This window comes from Narcine bancroftii, chromosome 3, assembly GCF_036971445.1.
Source record: "Narcine bancroftii isolate sNarBan1 chromosome 3, sNarBan1.hap1, whole genome shotgun sequence".
In the NCBI taxonomy this organism is placed as follows: Eukaryota; Metazoa; Chordata; class Chondrichthyes; order Torpediniformes; family Narcinidae; genus Narcine; species Narcine bancroftii.
Genome location: NC_091471.1, coordinates 283,429,718 through 283,454,507, shown reverse-complemented (window position 1 = coordinate 283,454,507; position 24,790 = coordinate 283,429,718). Strand labels below are relative to the sequence as shown.

Genomic DNA, 24,790 nt, shown 5'->3' with positions numbered 1-24,790 from the left:
GTCATTATACGCTTTTAGTAAGGCCAACTCTGTGCTACGGTGGGCCTTATAACCTGACTAAAATCTTTCCGATGTTATTTTGATGTAGGTAGGGCAACAATTGGCTGAGAACAACTTCTTCAAGGACCTTTGCCGGGAATGGAAGTTTAGAAACTGGTCTGTAATGTTTGGGTATGGTGGGGTCTAAGTTGGGTTTTTTGAGGAGAGGTTGGACCATAGCACACTTGGAACAGTACCAGTGGGCAGGGAGCTGTTAATAATAGGGGCTGCTAGGACTGGCTATGTCGAAAACATCCTTCAGGATGCAGTATTACAGGTGCGGCCTCACCGGTACCCTGTACAGGTGCAACAGAACCTCTCTGCTCCTAAATTCAATACCTCAAGCAATGAAGGCCAGCATGTCATTTGCCACTCGATGACCTGTTGCGCCTGCAAACCAATCTTTTGCAATTCGTGCACAAGCAATCCCAGGTCCCTCTGCACAACAGCATTCGGCCATCTTTCACTGCTAAAATAATCATTTGATCTATTTTTGTCCTTCCAAAATGCACGATCTCACATTCACCAACATTTTACCCCATCTGCCACACTCTTGCCACTCCACTTAATCTCTCTCCAGACTCTCCACACCATTTGCTTTACCACTCAATTTAGTGTCATCAGCCAACTTAGATACGCAACACTCAGTTCCCTCTTCCAAATCGAGAGCAGTTGTGAGCCCCTGTGCTTGCCACGGATTGCCAGCCAGGCACGCCCATTTATCTCAGCTCTCGGTCTTTGATTGGTTAGTCAATCCTTTGGTCATGCTAGTTCATTACCCCCAACTCCATGCATCCTTATGGATGTCTTTTATGTGGCACCTTATTGGATGCCTTCTGGAAATCCAAGGGCGGCACGGTTGGCACAACGCCTTTAGAGCGCCAGCGATCGTGACCAGACCGGGGTTCGAATCCCGCCCTGTCTGTGAGGAGCTTGCACACCCTCCCCACGTCTGCGCATGCTTTCTCCGGGGGCTCCGGTTTGTTCCCTCCGTTCAAAAGGAAAAGCGAAGTGTAGGTTAATGGGGTGCCAATTGGGGCAACAGGGACTCAGGGGCCGAAATGGCCAGTTACTGCGCTGGATGTTTGAAATTTCTCTAAGAAGTTAACAACATCCACCTGCTTCCTTCTATTCATTGTGCTGGTTACATCCTCAAAGAACTCCGGTAAATTTATCAACAGGACCCGTCTTTCCTGGAAAGTTTGCATCCAGATGTTTCACTATTTTTTTTTCCCTTAATGATAGCTTCCAGCATTTTCCCAACTACTTATAGTCTTGCAATGATCCTGTGATGAATTCTTTCAACATTAGGAGAATCATACTTCTTACCTCACAGTCTCCATCCAATGGTTTCCTTGGATCTCAGGGCCTCTCTGCTGATACACCGAGCATTGTTGTTGCTGCTGGTACACCGAGCACTGTTGTTGCTGCTGGGGTGGGGTGGTAGCCGGTACTAATGGTGTGTTCATTAGCACAGGAGTGGTTGTCAAGGGTGGCTGCTGGAATGGCACCAAATGCAGAGGCGGCACCGGCTGATGAGAAGCCGGCAGGGTAGGAAGCTGCTGGGAAGCAGTGGGCCTGTATGTGGTCAGGAGCCCGTGTTGCATGCGGGCATGGTAGGATGGCACAGGCCGAGCAATGGGGTAACTGGTGGATCTGGGAGGATGACAAGGCTGGCTTGCTGCCTGCGTGGACGGCGTGGGATGAGATAAAGCACTGGAAAATGCAGAGTCTGCGAGAGATAAAGAAAACAATCAGGAGAATACATTATGCTGTTACCTGGAAGAGTAAAAGGCAGTCTAATCTAGATAATAATTTTATAAGCAGTAAGGTATAGAATGCAACCGACCCAGGTCAAGAGATTTCAACAGCTCCAGAATACAGTCCTCAAGACCAATAAAATATACTGATATGAATCTCGGGGTTGTATGCAATGTCACGACAAGAACTCTGATGCAGTAATCACACCATCCCAGAAGCACAGCAGAATACCGTGCCGCTCAGTTTACAAGACCCAATCTTTTTTTTTTTCTTTTTTTTTAAAAAACACCTCAGCCTTCGCGTTCATCCCAGGCCTACTTGAACGATCAGGGAAAAATTACACATTTGTGTCACGTTACTCTTCACAGGTACACAGAATCGCACTGAATTAACGGCGCAATCAGGATATTTGGTGGCGCTTTTATCCCACTTTTCTCAACGATCATCCGGCCTTGCTCTTCAGGACAAAGAGCTGGAGAGACTCAGCAGGGTCAGGCAGCTTCCATGGAGAGGAGTTACTGGTTTATGTCAGGGCCATTTTTTGAGAATGCCCCATGTGTACTTTGTGACCCTTGATTTTAAACTCACCCTCAAGAAAATATATGTTCACTCCATGAAATTTCTTTCTAATTTTAAAGCTATCGATTAAGCACCTACTTTATTTAAAACTAATTTTTTTCCCCCCCCCCCAATGGTCATCGCCTCTCTGGGATCATTTTTGTTTAGGATATTGTACCAACACAATTGGAGTGAGCAAACCTGCTCTGTCAATCAATTAGATTGCAACGGAACTTCTTTAACAGGTTTTGTTTTATATCCTTTCTGGAGTAAATAATAAAGTAAAAGCTCCAATAATAAACCAGCATTCATCATGGTCAGGATTTCTTTGTAATTCTTATTGTTGTCGTCTTTATGTCTCTTCAGAGTCTTGTATGTCCCATGTTTTTCTGTGAATAAATTGGGCAGACTATTTTCTAAATAGGGAGAAAATTGAAAATACCCAGATGCAAAGGGACTTTGGACTCCAGGTGCAGGATACCTCCTTGCAGGTTCAGTCAGCAGTGAAGAAGGCAAATGCAAAGCTGGCATTCATTTCAAGAGGAGTAGAAGAGTCAGGATGAGGTTGACACTTTATAAGGAACAGGTGAGACCTCATGATTTTGGGCTCCTCATTTAAGTAAAGTAAGGATGTGTTGTCGTTGGAGAGGGTTCAGAGGAAGTTGACAAGGATGATTCCAGGAATGGAAAGGTTATCATTTGATGGCTCTTGGTCTTGGGAGAATAAAGAGGGATCTCAATGAAACATTTCAAAGTTTGAAAAGCTTGGTCAGAGTAGATGTAGAAAAGTTACTTCCACAAGGTAGGAGAATTTATAACAAGAAGCACAACTTCAGAATTGAATGGTGTCTTCTTAGAACAGGGATGTGGAGGAACTTCTTTAGTCAGAGGGTGGTAAATGTGTGGAGGCCAAGTCGTTGGTTGTATTTAAGGCAGAGATTGATAGGTTCTTGATTAGCCTGGGCATCAAAGGTTATGAGGATATAGCTGGGAAGTCGAGCTGAGTGGGAAAATAGATCAGCCCATGATTGAATGGCAGGGCAGACACGATGGGCTGAACCGCCTATTTCTACTCCTATGTTTTATGATCTTATAGATACTTGAGATTTTAAAATCATCTAAACTTCTTGCTTCATTTCATTTTCATATCATTGATAAAAATGTTCCATCCTTTTCATTAATTTATTTCTGACAATCTTTTACCTGTCCAAGCATCACTCATCTCACTCCAAATTTTTGACATTACACTTTGTTTTATTCTGCTGTAGATTTCATTCTCTTCACATCGATGTTTGGATCCCTACTCTTCACTTCAAAATCTGTTTATGTTTGCCCTGTCACGTCAGTAGCTTCCTTGATTTTTGGAAAGCAGGTCTGTGGGGAGTGGGGGGGTGGCGGTGATGGAAGTTGGTAGAGGTGAAGCAAGAAGCCACATCAGTGGAAGAATGGAGCTTTCATTACGGAAGCAGGCTTTGGTGGCAAACACAACAGGAAGAAAAGCCTGATCTACAACGACATGCAGCAACAGGGCAACGGGACACAGAGGGTGGGGGTGACGCAGTAATTTTAGAAAAATTAGGGTGTGACGCAGTATATCAGCCCATAACAGCAAGATCTGGCACCACCCTGGGGAAACTAAAACAGGAAAGCATCACACAGAGGGGGGAAATCAATCTCCTGCTCAAACTCTTCCTCGTTTATTCTTCCTCCGCACTGCTGCTCTCCTTCTGGAGGGTTGTGTACCAATAGCAAACAGATAAATTAAACTCACTTCCCATCAGTCTTTAAGGTGATGTCATGCTGGGAAAAAAAGCTCCCAGACGTCATCAACCCAAAATGCTCCCCATTTGTACCCTCCATAGATTTTTTTTTTGACGTACAAGCACTGTAACAGGGTCCTTCTGGCCCACAAGCCCAGGGCCCCATTTGGATTGAGGATAAACATGCACAAATGTATGTGGTAGAACAGCACACTGAGCAGCTGGCAAAGTACACAAGATCTTAGAAACTTGACAGTGTGGATAGAGGAAGGATGCTGAACTGGTAGACAACACTAGTTAGGCCATAACTGGAATATTTATCGAAATTTAGTCACGTTGACATGAAGGAATTTTAAAAAAGATTTACTAAGTGGTTCATGGGCTATTAGAGCTGGTTGCAGAAGATGCTTTGTTCTCCTCAGAACGAGAGGTTCAGGAATGAAAGGTTCATGAGGACAGGTTATTCCAGTAACGGGAGCTCAATGATTAGGAGTCACAAGTTTTCAATTTTCGGCAATAAAATGGAGATGATATACCTGGAATGGGCAAATGAGGTAAAAAAAAAATCAGACTGCAATTATGACACTGAATTTTCTGGCTTTAAGGATAATGGAAAGAATGTGTTTTAAAAAATTATTATTAAAAGCATTTGAGTAAGAATAATTTATAGGACGACTGATACAGAGCAAGGAAACTGGCCCCTCAGTTCAAGTGCATGCTGATCACTATGGACTCAATTACACAGTAGTCATATTAACTCCCCAACCATTCGCTCAGTGACACATCTGTCCTCTTCCTCATCCATTGTCAGGGCGAGGCTAAACATTAACGAGGAACATCATATTCCTCCTGGACAACCTTAAACCTAATGCCACGAACACTGATTTCTCTAATTTTCGGTAACCCCACCCTATCTAATTCCACTTCCCATCTCTTCTTTACCTACTTCTGTGCTTATTTTTTCCTCTCTTACTTATTTCCATACCCCCCCCCCTTTCCAAATGGTTTCTCCCTCTCCACTTCCCATGCCACTCCTGGGCCCCTCCCCCAGCTTCTTTCTGCCTTTACATAAGTGATTTCACTAATTCTCTGTCAGTCTTGATAAAAGATTCACACCCGGTGCTTTGACGGACCATTTCAGCCCACGGATACTGACTGTTCCTCCAGTAATTCTTTGCTAGCTCAAGATCCCAGCATCTGCAACTTTTGTGTTTCTCTATTACCCCTATCCAGATTCCTTTAAATATAACTAAGCTAGTTACATCCACCATGTTATGATAACAAATTCCTCATTCTATCAACTCTATATTTCTATTTCTCTATGGGACACCGTTCTCGGTTGTTCGATTTTCCCAACTTCTCTTTAGTCATATTGTGCAACTTTAAATTCCTCCATCAGGTGGATTACAAGACAACTTTGGACCAAAGTAAGTTTCCAGTTTATTTATTTATTGTTTCTCAAAAAAATATCAGCTTTAATGATTTCCTTATACGCTTTTAAATCAACATTAGAAGTGCTTTCTTGCAGTACATAAATAGCAGGGGTGTATCAGCCCTTGTGTATCTTCCCCAAAACAAAATCAAGGTTCATCTAATCTACGGGTTTGTTTCCACATTCCAAAATGCTCCCCAGAATCCTTTAATTCCTCTGATGTCCAATCTCTCTCAAAACTGAAAATCCTTAATGAGCATCCAAACTCTTGTGGATACATGAGCAGTAACATCAAGATTGTGGTGAATGTGACATATAATAAAAGCCAGTTGACCCCATCATTGGATAAAGTGATTACAAGATCTTGCCAAAAAGGTTGAAGCAACTTCAATATTCACTTAAGTTAATCAAATAGGCAAGAGTTGATTTGAGTATGGATTTGTGGACTAAATTTGGGAGTTCTCATGTTATTTGGAAATAAGCAATTTAAGATTGTGATTGACTGCTTATTAACCTTCATGACACAAGTAGCAAAGGAAATGGACTAATCATTATATCAATAGAATTTCATAATGTTTAAAAGTGACATTCTTCAGTTCAAAAGATAGTCTTGAATTTATCTAAAGCCAATTGCATAAGTCTACAGACAAGCTGACTTCATGTACTGGGGATCCGGCTTCAACACAATGATTGGAAAACCTCTGAAGCAGGATGTAAAAAGGTGATAAAGAGCCTGCAGGAAAACTGGAGCAACACTGAGCTGGAGGAGCTCAGTGGGAGAGCAATAGACCATCAACGTTTTGGGCCATCAGGAATTGCAAGATGTCTGAATAAAAGGGTGATGGTTGAGAGATAAGGGGCACAGGCAATGAAAGGGGGAGGGGGAAGAAATGGGGGGGGGGGGGGGAAACTGGGTGATAGGAGGAAAGGGGCCGAGCACTGAGGAAGATGCAGTCTGATAGGAAGAGGGAATGGGGTGGAGGAAGGAAGGTGTGAGTGATGGGCAGGGGAGGGGAAAGAGAAGGAGAAGCAAGGGGAGAGGGTACCGGAAATTGGATATTAATGTTGATGCTGTCTGGATGGAGAATACATGGTGCTACTCCTCAAATTTGGCATGGCCTCAAAGTGGCAGTGCAGTCGGCTATGTTGAACACCTTCACTCTGACCACCAAACATCCAGGATCTCCCAGTGGCCAACCACCTTAATTCAACTTCCCATGCCAACAGGCCTCCTGTTCTGCCAGGTTGGGGCCACTCGCAAACCGGAGGACCAGCACTTTGTATTCTGTTTGGGCAGTCTCCAACCAGATGGTTTCGACATTGATGCCCAATTTTCAGTAACTGATCTCTCTGACCCCATTCCTCCTCCTCTTTCCTTTTTTCTCAACCTGTGTCATTCACACCTCCTCCAGCCATCCTTTCCTTCCCCTATCAGAGTACACATTCTCAGCCCTCTACCTCTTCCTGCTTTTTCCTCCATTTCTTCCCCTTCCCACCTGTACTCACCCATCACCTGCCTACCTGTGCTACTCCTCCTCCCCTTTCATTTAGGCATCTGCCCATTTCTTACTCTTCCTGATGAAGGATTCTGACCCCAAAACGTCGACTAACGTTTGCCTTTCATGGATGCTGCCTGGTCAGCTGAATTTTTCCAGCTTTTTGTGTGTTGCTTCAAAGAAAAGGTGTTCTGCACCTGTGGATGACAATGTTGATTCAGTTGTATTAAAGAGGCTTAACGTTATCAAGTTTAGTAATTTGGAAAATGTTATGAAAAGAAATTAATACCAATAGTCGGACACAAGTAGCAAAAAGTGATAGGATAGTAACTTCTCAGATATGCAAATCAAAACAGAATTAAGATTGTCCTGTCTGCTCAATCGTTTGGGACTACTTGACAAATGTGAGTTTTTCTGCACTCTCAAAACTATTTGATGAACTGAGACAATTAGAATCAGAGGGTAGAGTAGAAAGCATAGGAAAAGATACTTTGACCTGCCTTGTCCTTGCTCACCAATCTATACTGATCCCATTTACCAATGTAGCACATAGAACAGCACACTGCATCACACAAACGTGCTGGAGAACCTCAGCATGAGACACTTTACATCCATTGGATGTAAAAGGCAACCAACGTTTCAGGGCGGAGCCCTTCATCAGGAATTCCAGCACTTTTGTGTACTGCACTCAACCCAAGCATCTGCAGATTTTCTTGTCTCATATTACGGGCCCTTTAGACCACAATGTCATGTTGCACTCACCCTTCCCAGGCTAAAACAATTTTTCTTACATCCATAAAACATAGGACATTACAGCGCAGCAGGGGCCCTTCAGGCCATGATGTTGTGCTGACCCATGTAAACCTACTTTGCAACAATCTGATTTTTCCCAACCTCACACCCATAACCCTTTAATTTTCTTACATTCAGGTACCTATCTAAGAATCTCTTTAATGTCCCTATTGTACCAGTTTCCATCACCACCATCCCTGTATATATATATATATATATATATATATAAAAAAATTACCTCTGACATATCCCCTAAGCTTTCCTCCACTCACCTTAAGCAGATGTTCTCTAGTATTTGCTGCTGTCAGGGAAAAAAAGTGTTGGCTGTCCACCCTATCTTCTTTTACCCCACAACCAATTTGTGGCTGATTGACCCTGCTTTTCCAAGTTTGGATTAATCCAATCACACAGTAAGTTTTCAATGTTCCCTACAAATGACATGAGACTAACTGGACTGTAATTACCTGGCGGATTCCCTGCTTTCCTTGATAAAGGAAGCACGTTTGCTACCACACCTCATGGGGAAGAGGCCATAACTGCAGGAAGGTTGACGAGCCAGGATGTCTTTGGTAATAGGGTCAGGGTTTACAGATTTATGAGAACGATCTGCGTTTAGAAATGTTGATTTCAAGTTCTGATTCAAGCCCCATTGACCGTTTCGTTCACCACCGATGCTGCCCAATCTGCTGAGTATTTCCAGCATTCTGTGATTTATTGAACATTTTCAGGCGTCTGCAGTGACTTTCTCCACCACCACAATCTCCGGATACGCTGTAGTGTAGGCCGTGGCAGGGCATAGAAAGGGGACAAGTGGCATACAATCAGGACAGAATAGCGCTGCAACATCCCCTCCAGACCTTACGGGATCTCGTCCTGAGGTCGAAGATGAAGAAACCTCCTGCTGAATATTGTCATCCTCCCTCCCTCGCGAACTACCAATCAACCGTCTCCCTCCCTCGCGAACTACCAATCAACCGTCTCCCTCCCTCGCGAACTACCAATCAACCGTCTCCCTCCCTCGCGAACTACCAATCAACCGTCTCCCTCCCTCGCGAACTACCAATCAACCGTCTCCCTCCCTCGCGAACTACCAATCAACCGTCTCCCTCCCTCGCGAACTACCAATCAACCGTCTCCCTCCCTCGCGAACTACCAATCAACCGTCTCCCTCCCTCGCGAACTACCAATCAACCGTCTCCCTCCCTCGCGAACTACCAATCAACCGTCTCCCTCCCTCGCGAACTACCAATCAACCGTCTCCCTCCCTCGCGAACTACCAATCAACCGTCTCCCTCCCTCGCGAACTACCAATCAACCGTCTCCCTCCCTCGCGAACTACCAATCAACCGTCTCCCTCCCTCGCGAACTACCAATCAACCGTCTCCCTCCCTCGCGAACTACCAATCAACCGTCTCCCTCCCTCGCGAACTACCAATCAACCGTCTCCCTCCCTCGCGAACTACCAATCAACCGTCTCCCTCCCTCGCGAACTACCAATCAACCGTCTCCCTCCCTCGCGAACTACCAATCAACCGTCTCCCTCCTTCGCGAACTACCAATTAACTGTCTCCTTCCCTCACGAACTACCAATCAACAGTCTCCCTCCCTCACGAACTGCCAATCAACAGTCTCCCTCCCTCACGAACTACCAATCAACAGTCTCCCTCCCTCACGAACTACCAATCAACAGTCTCCCTCCCTCACGAACTGCCAATCAACAGTCTCCCTCCCTCACGAACTGCCAATCAACAGTCTGTCTCCCTCATGACTACTAATCAACAGTCTACAGTGAATGCGTTGGGAAACTGAAGAAATATAGCAGCTCAAACTCAGCATCCAGAGGGTCGGAACTATACTTCACTACCTACAACCTCAAGGCCCACCACATCCTGTTGGGCAAATCCTGGTTCAACACGAGGCTTGCATTCCCAAAAACAAGGTGCCACACCTTCTGAACATGAAACAGAAGCATCACCTGGACATAGTTAATGCCACCAAACAGTTATCTGTTCAAAAATCTGCAGACTTGACCCATCTGGTCAAAAATAGTGGGCAATAAGCAGCTGATAGGATGAGGTAAAGCGTTGAATTCCAGAAGCAAACATCAAAGGCGGTTATCCTCATTCAATACTTGACTGAGCCTTTCCATCAAGGGATTCTGGTGAAACTAATTAATGAGGATGAAGACATCCTCTCTCATACCAGGAGACACATACTCATTGAGAGCTGGCTGTCATTATTAGTGCCACCACCTCAGCTCCAAAACATCCTTGGCCCAACACAGTTCAGAAGTCCTGCTCCCCAAACGGCAGGTAATAACCAGAGAATCGAATCACCCCACATTAAAGAGCACAGAAAACAAGGAGCAAGCATGGAAGGCGAGAGCACAGCAGGGGCAGAGGAAAGAGAACAGTGGGATCAGTTTACACGGACTGACTGGGGAAGATGGTGGGTCATTACCAAAAGAGGCTTTAAAGAAAATCACTACAAACCAGTTTGCCTATTAAAGGGAATGGAATGGGAGACAAGGTTGAATATAAAAGAAATGAGGGAGTGAACATAACACAATTCACGATATTAAAAGTTTTGGAGCATGCAAGGGGTGAAATTAGATTCACTGGTTGCTCAGAGCTTATAAGCTGAAAGGATTCCTGACCTTGAATAATTCTTTAGTCAAATCTGACTGAATATACCTATGAGAAACAAAAATAACCATACACCAATGGAAACAGACAAGTGATTGGGAACCTGAAGGACCCCATACCCTCACTGACTCTGGGAGTCAAGTGTACCCAAATGAACTTCTCTAAGCTCACTTGGCCAAGCTGAAATGACAGAGGTGGGTGATTGTACTGTGCTGTGCTGCTGTGCACCGGCTGGCTGCCATTACCCTCGTTTAGAGAACCATGCCAAAGGATTGGTGACAGAACAGTCGGTGGCTGGTTTTCATTCACTTCCATCTCCTGGGAACTTTGGGCATGCCAAGATGGTACCTGGGCACTGCTCTTCTGGGCAGCTTCAACCCCATCAACATCTTCTGCGGTGTTAGTGAGGTCACATAAAGAAGCCTAAAGTGCCAGTAAGGAAAGCAATCAGCAAAAAGGTTCTTCAAGGTCAAATTATCAAATTTTCATGCACATTGAATGCATGTCACATCACCCCATATCGCCCAACTTGGGTTTCACAAATCCAAACCCTCCTGTACAGAAACATACAGGCACAATGTCCCATAAATAAATAGCCCACCAGGAGGATTTACACAGAAGAATGCTCTGGTGGATCCCAAACCATTCCTAGAAGTGGCAGATTCAGTGAAGGCAGGAGCTCCCACCACACGAGTTCTTGTCTCACCTCCTCTCAGTGGAAAAAGCCTGCAGGCATTTACTCTATATATACCCCTCATAATATAGTATACCTCTATCAGATCTCCCCTCATTCTTCTACACTCCAGGATATGAAGTCCTAACCTATTTAACCTTTCTATGCAACTCAGTTCCTCAAGTCCCAGCAACATCCAGACATGACTTGCTCAATAATATGAAGTTTACTTTCAAATGGAACTGCATTTCTGAAGACTACAATCAGAAGGTCAACTTGAACTAAATTTTGACAAAAGAGAGTTTAGTCAGAACTTTGGTCACATGACCAGCATGGCCTCATTCTAGGAATACATACACAACTGTTGCTCTGCGTTTAGTAGCCTGGGCAGATGCGTTCTTACCGGAGTCCTCTGGTTCGCAGAAGGTTCCCCTGCTTGCGAGCTGACACTGAGCACAGACTGCGAGCTGTCCTGCTGAACGTGCTGGAACCCAAGTGGGGGGAATTGTGGGTAGGGCTGGTGCGCCCAGGTCTGGTGGCTTTGATGGCTCAGGAGTTGGGAGTGGGAATGGAGATGCTGGGTCTGCGAACACTGGGCTTGGTAGACCTGGCTCTGCACGTGGCCGATATGATATTGCTGGAAGTAGGACTGGGTGGGACGCGACTGGTGAGACACCAGCCTTGTTGATCTGCAGAGACAACGCTGGGTGCAGCAGGCAGTGTACTTTGATGTCCTCTGGTGTTGACAGGATGTCGACAAGAGGCTTGTCGTGCTGGAGGTCATCGGCATCTCCCCTGTAAAACGATCAACACAAGTTCTGCAAACTCATTCGCTTAAGTTACAGATTTCACACAACTTCAGAAAAAAGCCTCTCCCCGAGCCGCTCTTTGAGGACCATCACTCAGCTCGCTCTCTGTGTGTCGAGCTAGAGAAGATTGTGGGGAGGGGGAGGAAGATAGAAACATAGAAGATAGGAACAGGAGTAGGTAATTTGACCCTTCAAGCCTGCTCCGCCATTCAACGAGATCATGGCTGATCTTAAAGTTCAGTACCCCGTCCCCACCTTCTCTCCGTAACCTTTAATACCCTTATACTGAAGAAATATATCTAATTCCCTCTTAAATATATTTAATGAACGTTATATTTTGTGAAGGGATGATGGAGGTAGCTAAAGAGAGCCTAAGGCATGTCTTCATCAGTAATAAAGAGGTAATAGCAGTTTTAGGTCATAGCAAGGTGGGCAAATCTCCATGTGCATCCCAGAACATTGTGGGGGAAGGAAATTCCTGGGGTCCTGACAGACACTGTCAACTCATTGCTGAGGACAGGAGGTGTTCCAGATGGAGAGAAGAATGGTATTGACTGAATTGCTTCAGCCAGAATCAGCACAGATCTCATGGGCACTTCATAGAGTAGATTACCTGTGGGCACAGGGCAAGAAGCAAAGATGTAAAGGTGAGATGTAGCGGTAGAAAGTAAAATACACTACCCGACATCCTGTGGGAAGCTGCTGAGCTGACGGTAAATGTACAAGTGGCTGTGGTACTGAATGATGCTGGCAGTACATTTGTTGCACTGACGTTGAGTGGCATTGATGTGGCTGACGGTGAGGCAGGTGATCCTGACTGTACAATCTCAGGACTACTGAGGGAGCCGTCGATAGGCTGATCGCCGAGTGTCGTCGGCGAATCTGTCACAGAATCAGGGACAAAGAGTGAAACAGCACACAGGGACATTTCATCGCCAATCCCAAATTACATTTTCAGACATTAATGTTTAACTTAACATTTCACAAAGGAAATAACACATTGCCCTGTCCAGAATGAATACAAGTTCAACCAGACCATCTTAACAATTCGCATAAGATTAGTTGCGAAGGAAACCACCCAACTAACATTAAAATGTAGAAACGTGGATGGGTAGGGGCAGCGATGAGCTGAATTAGTAACCGAGGGGCAAGAACTAAAGCTCAGTTCATAATCTGGAATTTAAACAGGTTGAGGAATGAAAATCACAAAATCAATTGTAGGAAAGTATATTGAACCCTGACATTCACTGCTTCTTCTAAGTGTTGTTCAACATGGAAATTCACAAGGGAAAAATGTGTCCCCGTCACTTGTTACCAAATACGTCTCCGTCATTGGTCTGGTCAAGAACTACTTTCATCTCAAAATCCTGGCAAGCCACTTAGATGTACCATTAACACCACAGTAATAGAATAACATTATATAATTGCCTGGAGAAGTCACACCCTGCTCAATCAATCCATACAAGATCCTTCTTTCCAACATCCAGAGACTGATGCCCTAAAATGGGAAACTTGTCCCACAGACCAGTCAAAGCCTCAGAACCACAGCCTAAAGACAAGATGCCATACATATATTCCCTGCATGTATTACACCCCTTTGGAAGGTAGATCTAGCAGACGTGCTCAACATTGATGTGTATTAATGCGCACTGCAGAGCACTACGAAATCTCATATGGTCAGGTTAAATGTGGAAGGAAACTGCCTTCTGATTACTGCTGACTATCCACCCTCTGCTGTACAACACTTGGAAACATTGAAAGCAACAAGGCACCAATTGATCTATGGCGGGGACTTCAATGGTTTTACACCAAAACAATTTGCAACCTCCAGCCTGACTGAGCTGCCCATATGAAGGTCCCCACCTAGTTCAGAAGCAGGTAGCGATACAAAACAAAGATAAACCAACCAGATCTTGTCCTCAGCAATTTGTGCCCATGACAAGCTTCACTGCAATAAGGAGACAAGACCTCACCTTCACACCAAGGACGCCCTTCGTTGTATTTTATTGCACTATCACCAGGCTACATGTTCTTGGTGAAATTTATAAATGAATTGGATGAAGTGGAGGGGTGGGTCAGTAAGTGTGAAGATAACAGGATAGCTGTTGATAATGGTAAGTTGTTCTTGGTTTCAACAGGATATAGGATGTACATTTGGGCAGAGACGTGGCAGGTGGAGTTCATTCTGGGAAAATATGAGGTGATGCATTTTGGAAACTTAAAGGTAGAGTAGTGATTAATGGCAGGATTTTTAGCAGGGTTAAGGAACAGGGAGATCTTGGGGTCCAAGTCCAGAGATCCTTCAAGGTTGCAGTAGCACAAGTTGTGAGGTGGTTAAGAAATCTTAATGGTATGCTGACCTTCATTAGTCAGTGTATTGAGTTGAAGGTAATGTTGCAGATCTATTAAACTCTGGTTAAACCACACTTCAAGTACTGCGTTCAGTTCTGGTTGCCTCATTTCAGAAATGGCATAGAAGTTTTGGGAGATTTACCAGAATGTTTTCAAGATTAGAGAATGTGTCTGTGGCAGAAAGGCTGAGCAAGCTAGGGTTTTCCTCTTTGGAGTGACAGAGGATGAGAGGTGACTTTATAGAGATGTAAAGATGTAAAGAAGCAGAGGTACAGTGGCCAGCCAGAACCTTTTCCCCCAGAGCGGCAATATCAGAGGACATCTGTTTCAGTGAGTGGAGAAAAGTTTAGGGGAGACGTCAAAGGGTAAAATTTCTTTTTACACACAGAGTGGTAGGTATCTGGAATGCATTTCCTGGGGTGGTGGTGGAGGGACATTTAGAAGACTCTTAGGTCTGCACATGGAAGAATGGAATGTTTTGGGCCATGAGGGAAGGAAGGGTGAGGTTGATGATGGGAGTAAGTTTACAGTGATCAGCATTTGTATTAAATGCCTTGGGTTTTCCTTAATCCTACTCACCAAAAACATTTCAGGCTCCTTTTGGCTTTCCTAATGCCCTGTTTGAACATTTTTCCTGCAGTCTTTATATTCCTCCAGTGCTCTGTCTGATTGCCACTTCCTGAACCTGACAACATGCCCAGGTTCTTTCATCACCCAAGGATCTCTAACCATTCCTATTCTGCTTTGGTACTGGAATATGCTAGTCCTGGACTCCAATTAGCTGGTCCTTAAACAATTCCCATGTCAGTTGTGAGCTTGCCCGATAGCAGCCACTCCCAGTTTACTCCTCCATCTTTTTTCTAATCATGTCATAATTTGCCTCCCCCCCCTCCAAATTCATCACTTTTCTGCAAAGTCCAAGCTTATCCTTGTCCATAACTGTTTGGAAACATTTGAAAAGATTGATTTACTATTCCCTCAAACCTCCCCAACTCAAACTCGATCACATGGCTGGGCTCAGTGGCAAGATCTAGCGTGGTCCCCTTCCTTGCTGGACCATCTGCATGTTGTTTCAAGGAACCTTCCAGGATGTGCTTAATGAATTCTGCCCCATCAAAGCTCTGGTACCAAGGATGTCCCAGTCAATATTAGGGGCATTAAAGTCTCCCACAAAGACAACCCTGTGGCAACTTTCCATAATTTGTATACATATCTACATTTAGGGCAGCACGGTTGGCATAGCATTTAGCTCAAATGATCAGGATTGGGGTTCAAATCCCACATTAACTGTAAGGAGTTTGTACGTTCTCCCTGTGTCTGCGTGGGTTTTCCACAGGGTCTCTGATTTCCTCCCTCTGTTAGGAGCATACTGGGGGTGTAGGTTAATGGGCCAAAATGGCCTGTTACCATGCTGTATGCCTAAATTTAAATTTAATCTCTGTTCCTCCACCTCCCGGTGGCTGCTGGGAGGCCTCTAGGGCAGCCCTATCGGAATGATTGCAATTTTCTTATTTCTGATCTCGACCCTCAGTCGTTCAGCCCACCATTGGGTCCTCTCTGAATGAAGCTGTGACTCCCTGATTAGCAATGCTACACCTTTAACTCTTCCACTTTCTTCTTTAACCTGTTTAAAACACCAAAACCCAGGAACATTGAGCTGCCAAGCTGTCCCTCTTGCAGCCACATCTCTCCAAGGACCACAACACAATGACTTCTTTAAAAAAAGAACTAACAGAATAGAATGCAATCCACATCTGAATAGCAGGATCTGCACTGGAGGTCTGTCTCTGCATGTAGCTTAATCAAGGGATGGAAAAGAGCCATTAAAAATTATAAAGATTTGGGAGAAATAGAACAAATCAAAGCTGTACCATTGTCATCGATTGTAAGGTCTACCACCTCGGCTGATGTCGTCCGATGCCCAGGTGGGGCCTGGAAACTGGAAGTGATCAGTTTCTTTACTGAGCGGCCACTCCAGGCTCCTGACACTGAAGGTCTGTGTGGGTTAGAGCAATAAAAGTCATTCAACACGTTCCACAGAACTGTTCTACAGTGAGAATGGCAACACTTATTCTAACATGTGACTAATGCACACTCTGCCAACCAGAAGCACTGCCAAGGCGAAGCAGACTGCTCCAGCCCCATACCTTTCATCATCCACAACATTGATGATCTCCACCTCACTGTCACTGGACGTGATGTTGACTTCTTCACTAATTGGCAAAGTGGACCCAGGTAGTGGTTCAACAACCAACACGTCGTCTTCATTCATTGGGTCTGTGGAGGGAACAGGTTTCATACAGTTTCATCATGCTTAAACGTCATTAATCTCTAAATAACTTATCTAATTACAAAGCAAGCTCGTATAAAATTTTTGTTAATTTGTCACTGGTACAGCAGAGAAAGGTGCTTCTGCAAACTGACCAACAGGTTACCTTTAACATTACATACAGGTGCTTAAAGAGCATAATTTACAGAATGTAGTATAGGAAGATCAGTTAGCCACCAAGCAAGGACAGCATGAGAGTACCGTGATGGGGTTTTGAAGAGCCTGGTGGCAACAAGCAGAAACTATCTTGTTCCTGGCTGCTTTCACGCTCTTAAGCCTTCTTTCTGATGGGAGGAAGGAGCAGAATGTGTAACCAGAGTGTGGTGGGTCCAGGGTGTTGGCCACCTTTCCTAGGCAGAGGGAGGTATCGATGCAGTCCATGGAGGGGAAGGTTTTTAAGTTCTGAGCTGCATTCTTCTGATCGTGAGCATCTCCCGTATCATGTTGTGATGCACACAAGAAGACTGCTTTCGATGGTGAATCTGTACAAGTTGTTGAGGGACTGGGAACACATGCTGAACTTCTTCAGTCTTCCAGTAAAGTAGAGGTATTGGCACACTTCCTTTTTTTTTTAAATCATCCAATGAATAGGTCAGGTTATTGAAGATATTTACTCTAAAGAACTTGAAGCAAAATTTAGAGTGCGGAGTTCGAGCTAGGAGGTAATGTAGCATTTGTTTTTTAAAACTCACTTAGACCCCACTTGGAAAATTGTGTTCAGTTCTGGTCAAATTCAAAGGAAGGATTTGGATGCTATAGAAGGTGCAGAGGAAATTTACAAGGATGCTGCCTGGATTGAGGTTAAGTTGAGTGAATTTGGCCTTTTCCCCTTGGAACAACAGAGGATTAGGGGTGACCTGATGGAGGAGTACAAGACATTGATCTTGTGGCTTTATCCCAGGGCTGAAATAGATCACATGAGGTGGCATTTTTTTTTATTTTATATTTTTTTTTTAAGGTGTTTGGGAGTACAGTGGGGATGTAAGAGGCAAGTTTTTTACCTCTTGCTTGTGGGCCTGTGGTCCTCTCACTGCCCCCCTCCCAAAGTTTTATTCAGACACCTGCCTGCTTTTTGCTCAGAGTTCAGGTTTGGAACATGGGTTTGTATCTTTACCATAAAGAACGCTGCATGACCTGCTGAGTTTCTCCAGCACTTTTGCACATTAGGCTTTCTTCTTTCTTTGGCTTGGCTTCGTGGACGAAGATTTATGGAGGGGTATGTCCACGTCTGCTGCAGGCTCATTGGTGACTGACAAGTCCGACGCGGGACAGGCAGGCACGGTTGCAGCGGTGGCAAGGGAAAATTGGTTGGTTGGGGTTGGGTGTTGGGTTTTTCCTCCTTTGTCTTTTGTAAGTGAGGTGGGCTCTGCGGTCTTCTTCAAAGGAGGTTGCTGCCTCCTTTGAGGCACCAAGATGCACAGTTGGAGGCGATATCAGCCCACTGGCGGTGGTCAATGTGGCAGGCACCAAGAGATTTCTTTAAGCAGTCCTTGTACCTCTTCTTTGGTGCACCTCTGTCTCTGTCTAGGCTACAATCACAGCATCTGCAAACTTTCTTGTTTAAATACACAGTTTAGGGCTTGAAATGTAAAAACAGGGAAGGTGAACTGAACCCTTTCAAGTACCAGAGACTGCACATGCTGGAACCCTTGATGAAGGGTTTCAGCCCTTTCCTCCCACTGATGCTGCACAACCTGCTGAGTTCCTCCAGGGGGCAGTGTTCATCTTCACAAATACCACTCTTACCTCAGCTATAGTATGGTGTTTAGGCTGGATTCCACATTAGGCAGGACCTTTGGTCCACTGTCTCCACGTTGGCAATCAAATACATATCCATACCAATCATATTTTCCAGCACTTCACCAGAAAGCTACTGAACCACAGTGCTTCAGTGCTGGCCAAATGCACCTCCACGTGGTCTGCCCCAGATTTTAATCATCCTCTCAGTGAAAAATTTATCCATGCCTCTGATTATGGACCTACTGGTGGAAAAGGCCCTCACAATCCATGCCCCTCAATTGGAGTACCTGCCACCCCCCTCCCCAACACCCTCCTCCACTCCAAATTTCCTCGTAACTGAAATTTTCCAATCTAACCAACTTCCTGCTGTATCTCCTTTGCACTCTCTCCAGCGCAATCACATTCTTCTGATGTCTTTGGCTTGGCTTCGCAGACGAAGATTTATAGAGGGGGTAAACGTCCACGTCAGCTGCAGGCTCGTTTGTGGCTGACAAGTCCGATGCGGGACAGGCAGACACGGTTGCAGCGGTTGCAGGGGAAAATTGGTTGGTTGGGGTTGGGTGTTGGGTTTTTCCTACTTTGTCTTTTGACAGTGTGGTGGGCTCTGCGGTCTTCTTCAAAGGAAGTTACTGCCTGCCGAACTGTGAGGCGCCAAGATGCACGGTTTGAGGCAATATCAGCCCACTGGCCGTGGTCAATGTGGCAGGCACCAAGAGATTTCTTTAGGCAGTCCTTGTACCTCTTCTTTGGTGCACCTCTGTCACGGTGGCCAGTGGAGAGCTCGCCATACAACACGATCTTGGGAAGGCGATGGTCCTCCATTCTGGAAACGTGACACACCCAACGCAGCTGGATCTTCAGCAGCGTGGACTCGATGCTGTCGGCCTCTGCCATCTCGAGTACTTCGATGTTAGGGATGAAGTCGCTCCAATGAATGTTGAGGATGGAGCGGAGACAACGCTGGTGGAAGCGTTCTAGGAGCCGTAGGTGATGCCGGTAGAGGACCCATGATTCGGAGACGAACAGGAGTGTGGGTATGACAACGGCTCTGTATATGCTTATCTTTGTGAAGATTTTCAGTTTGTTGTTTTTCCAGACTCTTGTGTAGTCTTCCAAAGGCGCTATTTGCCTTGGCGAGTCTGTTGTCTATCTCGTTGTCGATCCTTGCATCTGATGAAATGGTGCAGCTGAGATTGGTAAACTGGTTGACCGTTTTGAGTTTTGTGTGCCCGATGGAGATGTGGGGGGGCTGGTAGTCATGGTGGGGAACTGGCTGATGGAGGACCTCAGTTTTCTTCAGGCTGACTTCCAGGCCAAACATTTTGGCAGTTTCCGCAAAACAGGACGTCAAGCGCTGAAGAGCTGGCTCTGAATGGGCAACTAAAGCAGCATCGTCTGCAAAGAGTAGTTCACGGACAAGTTGCTCTTGTGTCTTGGTGTGAGCTTGCAGGCGCCTCAGATTGAAGAGACTGCCATCCGTGCGGTACCGGATGTAAACAGCGTCTTCATTGTACAGCGACCACAAATGCACAAAATGTTCCAATTGTGATCCAACCAACATTTGACAAAGAAGTACCATGACCTCCCCACTCTTGTGTTCTATATTCTGGGTAATGAAAGTAAATATCCCAAAGATCTTAATTACCCATCTCTGTGATGAAGACAGGCTGTTGTCTTCAGGACTCCCTGGACTCGTGGTTATGGTACCTCTTCCCTGCAGTACTTCCGACAATTCTACCATTCAATGTAGCCATCTCTGTCTTCAAGTCCTCCCCAAAAATGCAGTGGCACCCATTTTTCAAGATTAATTTCTACCTGTCACTACCAACTTGATAGCATGAATAAAAAAAATTGCAAGGCAACAGAACAGAGAAAGGACTGTGTGTGGAACAAGTACTTCTCCGGTAACAAGGCACCAACATGCTGGAGACACTCAGCAGGTTGAACAGTGTTCATAGGAAGTAAAAGATAACTAATGGTTTGAGCCTGGACCCTTAGTCAGGTATAAGCAATAACAGGCTTGTGTCTTGGTGTGAGCTTGCAGGCGCCTCATATTGAAGAGGCTGCCATCCGTGCGGTACCGGGGTAACAGGACAACAGGTAAGAGGTCATAAGTGAATACAGGTGGGAGGATAGAAAAGGCTGAGGTGGGAGGGGGACGAGGGTAGCTCTCTGAATGGAAGTAGAAGAGCATGGGGAGCTATAGGGAAAGAGTTAACAAAAATTAGAGAAATTGATGTTAATGCCATCTGGCTCGAGAGTGCCCAGACGGAATATGTATTGTAACAGGTGCCTTTTCTGCGTAAACCTGACAAAGGGCCCTGGCCCGAAACATTGATTAGCCTTTGTTTCTTATGAATGCAACATGACCTGATGGGTTTCTCCAGTCCTTTGGTGTATTGAACTCGACTCCAGCAACTGCAAGCTTTCTTGATTAACTACTCTGGACGCAACCAAGATGGGTTAAGTGGTTTCTTTTTCTGCATTCATTTTTCTATGGTTAAAAAAACTAAATAAAAATATAATCCAAATTAGACAATTAAACATGACTGATCTTTTCCTGGCCTACTGATGTTAGTTCCATTGAATCTAATGGAACCAGGTTTAACAATGTATACAAACAGCAAGGGCACGACAACCACGTCATAGTGATTTACAATGGCTTTCTCAGAATTACAATGGTTTTCTCAAAAAGAAATCTGCCTACTTTAAGGAAGATAAAGGTAAAAGGAAAAATGATGTTTGGCAATAGTGAGGAAATTTCCCTTACTCCTCATTCCTTCTCCTCCCACAGTGGCAAGTTGGACTCCAGGAATCTCCCTATTCAGATTTCTCATTCATCACCAAAATGGTGGCAAGTGAAAAAATGTGTTCACTCACCAACAACTGATGCCCAGTTTAGGTTACACCAGGAGCAAATCTGCTCCAGACCTCAGGACAATGAACCAAAGAGAAGACTTTCAGAGATTAAAGACACCAAGTTGACCAAACTCAACGTCAGCGACCCCTGAAGTAGCAATTAAGTGCGAAACATGCACAGACGTGGGCCGAAGGGCCTGCGCTGTACTGCTCTTTACTGATAAATGCGAGGTCATCCATTTTGGTGGCAATAACAAGTAGTGGATTATTTGAATGGTAAGAAATTCAGGAGGTACAAAGAGACCTGGGAATCACAGTGCAGCAGTCAGTAAAGGTTGAAATGCAGGTGGTGAAACGAACAGCATGTTAGCCTTTATAGTGACGCAGGGAGGTCTCACTGCAGTTGTATCAGGCCACACGTGTACAGTTTTGATCTCCTCTGACCAAGGACATCCTTGCTATTGAGGGGATGTAGTGAACAGAGCATGACACTTGGGGTGGAAGAGCTGACACATTATTCATTAATGAGCAATCGGTTGAGAATATGGGCTCAATTTAGAAAATTATTTGGGTTTAATAGTTTTTCTCTGGCTAGTCCCATTATAGATAATCATCTTTTTCAGCTGTCTCTGTGGGACATAGGTTTCAACGAATGGTATAATTAGGTATCCAAAATTATAAGGATCTTTTTATTCAAGATAACTTTGCCCCTTTTGAACAATTATTAGCCAAATATAATCTTTCTAATGTAATTTTTTTTATTTACATTAGACATTTTGTTCAGACCAAGCTCCCTGATTTTCCTCAAATCTCAAATTCTAATATTCTTGATTCATTTTTTAAACTTACATTTTTTCACAGTGAATTAATATATATTTATAATAATTTATTGGATTTAAGATCAGCCTCAATGGCTGAGATCAAGAACGATTGGGAACAAGATACAAATGTAACATTTCAGATGAAGATTGGTTCTCTAGTCTCACTTTGATTAACGATTCCTCATTTTGTGCAAGGCACTGTTTATTACAATTTAAGGTGGTGCACAGAACTCACATGTCCAAACTTAAGTTATCTCATCTTTATGCAGCTATTGATCCACTATGTGAGAAGTGTAAAATTTTTGAAGCTTCATTGATCCCTATGTTTTGGGAGTGTCCAAATTTAAAGAGATTTTGGAAAGATATTTTCCAAACTTTATCCATGATTTTTAAGATCAAAATAGAACCATGTCCTCGATTTGCCTTGTTTGGTTTTTCACGCGAGCTAGATATTCTTCTGTCTGCAACTCAGGAAAAAGTTTTAGCCTTTACCATAACCAAGTCCTTTAAGTGTTCTTATTGTTCCAGCCTCCACACTAATCCCTGCAACGTATTCAAGTCACCTACGACTCTCCGTGTAAAAAAAACACAACCCTGATGTCTCCCCAAAACTTTCCTTCCCTTACGTTGGACAGATGTCCTCTGATGTTTGCAACTTCACCCCAGGAAAAAGGTGCTGGCCGTTCACCCGATCTATGCCTCTCAATCTTGGGCACTTCAATTAAGTCACCTCTCATCCTTCTTTGCTCCAAAGAGAAAAGCCCTAGCTGTCAACCTTGCCTCATCAAGTACATTCTCCAATCCAGACATCATCCTCATAAATCTCCTCTGTACCATTTCCATAGCTTCCACATCCTTCCTGTAATGAGGTGACCAGAAGTGAACGTGTGATCTAACCAGAGTTTTATAGAGCTACAACATAACCTCACAATTCTTGAGCTCGACCCCCCCCCCCCCCGCCCCACCGGCGAATATAGGCCTGCATTACATCAGCCTTCTTAACTACCCTATCAACCTGTGCACCAACTTGAGAGATCTGTCGATTTGGACCCTCTGTTCTTCCAGAATTCTCCCATTAACCTAAAACAACCTTCTTGCCCACTTGTTCCATTTACCTACCCTGTCCCTCAGAATTCCTGCTAGTCACTCTCCCATCGCTGATGTTAGGATCACTGACCTGTAGTTCCATAGCTTCTCCTTGCAGCCCAGTACATAGAGAGCAGGTCTGAGGCTGGGTATCTTGTGACTAATGACCCTTCTGACACCAATCTCCAAGGTACAGGTCAGATGCAATAATACACTTTCCTGAATGGATGCTGCTGCAACAACACAAAAGAACCTCAACACCACCGTTGACCACATCATCTGTTTAACTGGCATGCCATCCATTGCCTGAACATTTATTCCCTCCTCCTCCAATGCAGTTGCTGCATTTACACCAAAATGACTTGCAGGTGGTGTTGATCTACTGCAACAGTGCCATATTAACCAACAACCTCTAGCACCAAGGCGGACAAGGGCAAAAGGAGCTTGGGAATGCAGACAAGTATGAGGTGTTGCATTTTTGGAAAGACAAACCAAGGTAGGACTTGCACGGTACACAGCAGGGCACTGAGGTGTGCGGGAGAAGAGGGATGTGGGAAAACAGAAACATAATTCCCTGAAAGCAGCATCACAGGTAGAAAGGGTCTTTTAAGAAAAGAACTTCTGACTCATTGGCCTTCATAAATCAAAGTATTGAGTGTGCGAGTGGAGATGTTTTGGTAAATTTGCACAAGTCATTGGTGAGGCCAAATTTGGAGTATTGTGTGCAGTTTTGGCCAACTAACTACAGGAAAGATATCAATAAGTGAAGTAAAAACACAAAGATGCTGGAGGAAGTCAGCAGATCTCATGGAGCCAATGGGATACCAAGGTATATAACCAAAGTCTCGAACCTGAGCCCTTCTTCACAGGAGGATCAAAAAGTAGACAGACCCCTGAAATAAAATGGCTGGGGGGAGAAGGGAAGAAAGGGTAAGGGGAGGAGCACAAGGAGATAATTAGACAGCGTTAGGAGGAGAGGAAAGGCGAGCGTTGATCAGGGAGGAGAGGAAAGGCGAGCGTTGATCAGGGAGGAGAGGAAAGGCGAGCGTTGATCAGGGAGGAGAGGAAAGGCGAGCGTTGATCAGGGAGGAGAGGAAAGGCGAGCGTTGATCAGGGAGGAGAGGAAAGGCGAGCGTTGATCAGGGAGGAGAGGAAAGGCGAGCGTTGATCAGGGAGGAGAGGAAAGGCGAGCGTTGATCAGGGAGGAGAGGAAAGGCGAGCGTTGATCAGGGAGGAGAGGAAAGGCGAGCGTTGATCAGGGAGGAGAGGAAAGGCGAGCGTTGATCAGGGAGGAGAGGAAAGGCGAGCGTTGATCAGGGAGGAGAGGAAAGGCGAGCGTTGATCAGGGAGGAGAGGAAAGGCGAGCGTTGATCAGGGAGGAGAGGAAAGGCGAGCGTTGATCAGGGAGGAGAGGAAAGGCGAGCGTTGATCAGGGAGGAGAGGAAAGGCGAGCGTTGATCAGGGAGGAGAGGAAAGGCGAGCGTTGATCAGGGAGGAGAGGAAAGGCGAGCGTTGATCAGGGAGGAGAGGAAAGGCGAGCGTTGATCAGGGAGGAGAGGAAAGGCGAGCGTTGATCAGGGAGGAGAGGAAAGGCGAGCGTTGATCAGGGAGGAGAGGAAAGGCGAGCGTTGATCAGGG

At 45.0% G+C, this 24,790-nt stretch overlaps 1 protein-coding gene across 1 annotated transcript in view; it reads right to left on the bottom strand.

Moving 5' to 3' along the window:
* The window catches only part of LOC138758873 (E3 ubiquitin-protein ligase Arkadia-like), a 72,010-nt gene that overhangs the window by 25,155 nt on the left and 22,065 nt on the right, over window positions 1-24,790 (bottom strand). The window contains exons 3-8 of the mRNA XM_069928382.1: window positions 16,465-16,594; window positions 16,189-16,313; window positions 12,647-12,847; window positions 11,560-11,951; window positions 10,729-10,906; window positions 1,369-1,771 (exon numbers count right to left, since the gene is read on the bottom strand). Of these exons, the coding sequence (XP_069784483.1) occupies window positions 1,369-1,771; window positions 10,729-10,906; window positions 11,560-11,951; window positions 12,647-12,847; window positions 16,189-16,313; window positions 16,465-16,594 (1,429 nt within the window). The remainder of the gene's footprint in view (window positions 1-1,368; window positions 1,772-10,728; window positions 10,907-11,559; window positions 11,952-12,646; window positions 12,848-16,188; window positions 16,314-16,464; window positions 16,595-24,790) is intronic.